Raw genomic sequence first — 3,428 nt, 5'->3', positions numbered from 1 at the left:
TGTTGTTCCCTAGGGAACGGAGGGTAGTAATCCTCAAAGGATTCTAAGTATTAATAGAACTCGAGGGGGGATTAACTGAAGCGTTGTCGGGCGTTGTTAAGCTACTTGGCCTAGTTATACTCTTCGTCGGTAAGATTGCAGCAGCACTACTTAGTCCATTCTTCGAAATAGGGCTGCGTTGTTTCGGCAGTGCGTTGTTGTTTAGGCGACATGTTCTTGATAAAACTGACCCGTCGCATTCACTGCCGCTTCTCCATATTACTGAGAGCGAACAAAATCCGATTCTAGTTAGTTATAAATCTCTTAGGGTTACCTTTAAATACTCGGTCCAGGTCCTCAAGCTATTCTTTCGCTGCTAAATCGATATCTTGTCGCTAAATACTATTAAGGTTCTTGGGCTTAATGACTGTATAATGCCGATAGCTATCTTTAGAGTCGCTCGAGTTGGAGGAGACTCGCGGCCGTTTCGAGGGTCTTTTAACAGAGAGCCCTAATCGTTTCTCCAGGTCTTCCGTTTATCGTTAGGCATCCTAGAGAAGTTTAAGTTACCGGATTCGGGCCCTCGCAGCTACTAAAAGGTTACTAGCTAAGGTAAGCTAGCGACCCCTGTCACGAAACACCCCCGGTTACGAAACAGTCTGTAAACCCACACCAAATTGACCACCACCCGCAGAAATCACGTTTTTCAATCACTCCTAGAACTAACTATAATACAGGGACCCGAGGAGTTACTATTTTCGCTATCGCCCTCTTCCTCTACAGGCTCTTCAATTCGGCCAACCTCGATTTAGGCCCGGTGGACGTGCTTGACTTCAGAGAACAGCTCATTGGGGTTGGGCCTGACCCTCCTTCTCCGAGTCGGCTCCATAGCTTCAACCTTGGCCTCCAGAGCCTGAACCTTCTGTTTTAAGAAAGCCAGTTCGTAATTCTTCTCATCCCAGGCCTTTTCTATTTTCCGGGCAGCCAGCCGCTGCGTGGGCGAGCCGCGGTAGTCAAGCCCTGCCTGCTGCATCGAGGACCTCAGGTCTGACCGCTTCCGTGGGGTGGAAACAACTACTCCAGTAAGCCGCCCGTTGGATTGAATGGCTTCCTGGATCACAGAGTAGCGTGTGGGCTTGTGGCTGACCGCGTAGAGGCCTTTCGGTTTGAGTTTTCGAGCAAAAGTCGGCTCATCAGCTGTTTGGAGGCACATACCGGCCACAACCCAGAAGCACGCCACCCGGATTTAATATTATGAGCCGTAATAGCCTCTTTCCGAGCGGCCGCGAGGCAGATAAGAAGATTCTGTTTACCTACAATGCTCGAATCCGTGGGTGAGCTGTAGTGGGAGATCTTCTTTCGGTATGCCCCCTTCAGGGGGCCGAAAACAGCTAGGTCGAGGGGTTGCAGCACGTGGGAGGTGTGTGGAGGTAAATAAAGGCAGTGGATGTTGTTCTGGAAGCAAAGCCACATAAAGTCGTCGTGGGTATGGCTGTCGTGGCCGTCGAGAACAAGCAAACGCTTGTGGGAAGGAACACGGGGTTGGGTCCGGGAGATGAAGACTTTCTTGAGCCATTCGTGCGCAATAGACGTAGTTGTCCAGCCTTTCTCGGTTGCAGTGAATTTCCAGTCCTTGTACTCGGTTTTCTCAATGGGAAACCATTGCTGTTGCACGTATTCTCCCTTGAAAATGACGGTGGTGGGTAGAAACTGCCCGGTAGCCGAGACACATTCCACAAAGGAAGTCCAGTTCCATGAACCGGGCTGTTTCTTCTGGGTTGCGCGAACTTCCGAACTCCCGACTACCAAGCCATTGCTCCCAAGGCCTTCCATTAAGCCATACTCATCCATATTCCACCGATTCTCAGGCAGAATGGCCCGGATGGCTGGGATGGCGAGGTAGTTGAACCAAGGCCGAATAACCTTGTAGCCCCATTCACGCGGGCCGAATCGATTTTCCGGGATCTCTGGGTACGAAGCGAAGGATTCCTAGTGAGAAATCGCTGCATCCAACGCTTCCCGACCTTCGGGTGGTCGGGGTTTGTGAGGGCGAGGATCCGGTCCGCGAAGTGGCGAATTTGGCCGTGGGAAGGAGGGTGTCCGAGGGCTTGTTGCAGTAAAACCCACTCGGCTAGGCGTGCCTCTTGAACTGGGCTAAGGGCTTGAAGGTGCTGGTAGGCTTCCGAGCGTGCGAGGTGGAGGTTTCTGACGCGTTTTGAGAGGGTAGTGCGCAGGACCCCAAATTCCTGGGCGATTCTGTTCAGGCGCCTCCCTTGAAGCCTGTATTTGGACGATCGCAGCCTGTAAATCAGCCTCGGAATACGACATTCTGAGCAGTTCAATTGATCAAAAAAATGGGCTCGAAAAGGTGGTTTTTTGTGGTGGTTTTGGTGGTTGAAGGAAGGTGGTTGAGAAAGTCGGTGTGGGTTTACAGACTGTTTCGCAACCGGGGGTGTTTCGTGACAGGGGTCGCTAGCTTAGTTGAGGCAGCGGCTTCTGAACGCGGCTCAGGGGTAGACTCAGGCCGTTCGGCAGTTGTTTCTAATTTGGAAAGTAAAAAGGACAAGTATTTTGAATAACGAGATCTTTGCCTAGGAGAGCTATTACTGGGATAAAGAGCCGCTCTTTAAAGCTTATAACTATACCGTACACCACGTTCGCTGGTGGTTCGCCTATGACTCAATAGCATCTTGGTTGACACTAAGGGAGAAGATTCAGAATCTATCAGGGAATAGGGCGTTGTTAGGGGAGATGATTAGAGTCTTTAAAATAAAGGTGACCACTATGTTTCATTCTATCCTCTGTAGATAAGAAGACTGAACCTTGAGGAGGGAGGAATTCTCAAGGACCTAGAGGTCGGGTGGGTCTCTTTTACCTGTCCAGTCTCGACCCCACTTCACAGGTAAATCTACCAATCAGTCTCGGCGTACCTGACACTTACTATAGCCTGCCTGTGGGCTGCCTATGAGAGCCTCTAGTCTAGCTACAGCGACTAGCTTATCCTAATAGCGAATAATATTACACTAGTAGTTTAGGTAGGTATTTCCTAGGGGTTATAAACTTTTATGCGTGATCTATGAAGAGCATTTTAGTACTATTACAACTATTCATGATCTAATAACGTTGTTAGCATTGGGTATTAGAATTTTTGGCTACCTTGAAATAGCTTAAACGAGCTTATTAGAGTGCTAGTGCGGTATACTCTTTAAGGGATTAGTTGATAGATTGAAGGGTAATATCTTATTTTAATAGGACAATTATTAAACTTGTCCTTATACTTATGGGTGTTTTTTTATTTATTTATTCTCCTACTCCGATATGCCCTTGGCCAGGGCGCGCCGGTCCTTCTACATGCTATTGTACAGGAAAACCGTACCCACGCGGGGCCGGGTGAAAAACCTGTACCCACCCTTTAGAATCCACACTTCCCGAGTCCACATACTACTTTT

General features: G+C 48.9%; 1 protein-coding gene across 1 annotated transcript; it reads right to left on the bottom strand.

Annotated features, from left to right (window-relative positions):
• Positions 1-787: 787 nt before the first annotated feature.
• VTJ04DRAFT_8432 (uncharacterized protein) lies at positions 788-2,307 on the bottom strand (the record flags this gene model as incomplete). The annotated part of the gene is made up of 4 exons (XM_069366869.1): positions 788-1,137; positions 1,191-1,946; positions 1,994-2,235; positions 2,303-2,307. 4 exons carry the CDS (start codon positions 2,305-2,307, stop codon positions 788-790), a joined length of 1,353 nt encoding a protein of 450 aa, XP_069215254.1.
• Positions 2,308-3,428: the final 1,121 nt, after the last annotated feature.

This window comes from Mycothermus thermophilus, assembly GCF_041956435.1.
Source record: "Mycothermus thermophilus strain CBS 625.91 unplaced genomic scaffold VTJ04scaffold_6, whole genome shotgun sequence".
Lineage (NCBI taxonomy): Eukaryota > Fungi > Ascomycota > Sordariomycetes > Sordariales > Chaetomiaceae > Mycothermus > Mycothermus thermophilus.
This window is presented reverse-complemented; position numbering and strand designations above follow the sequence as displayed.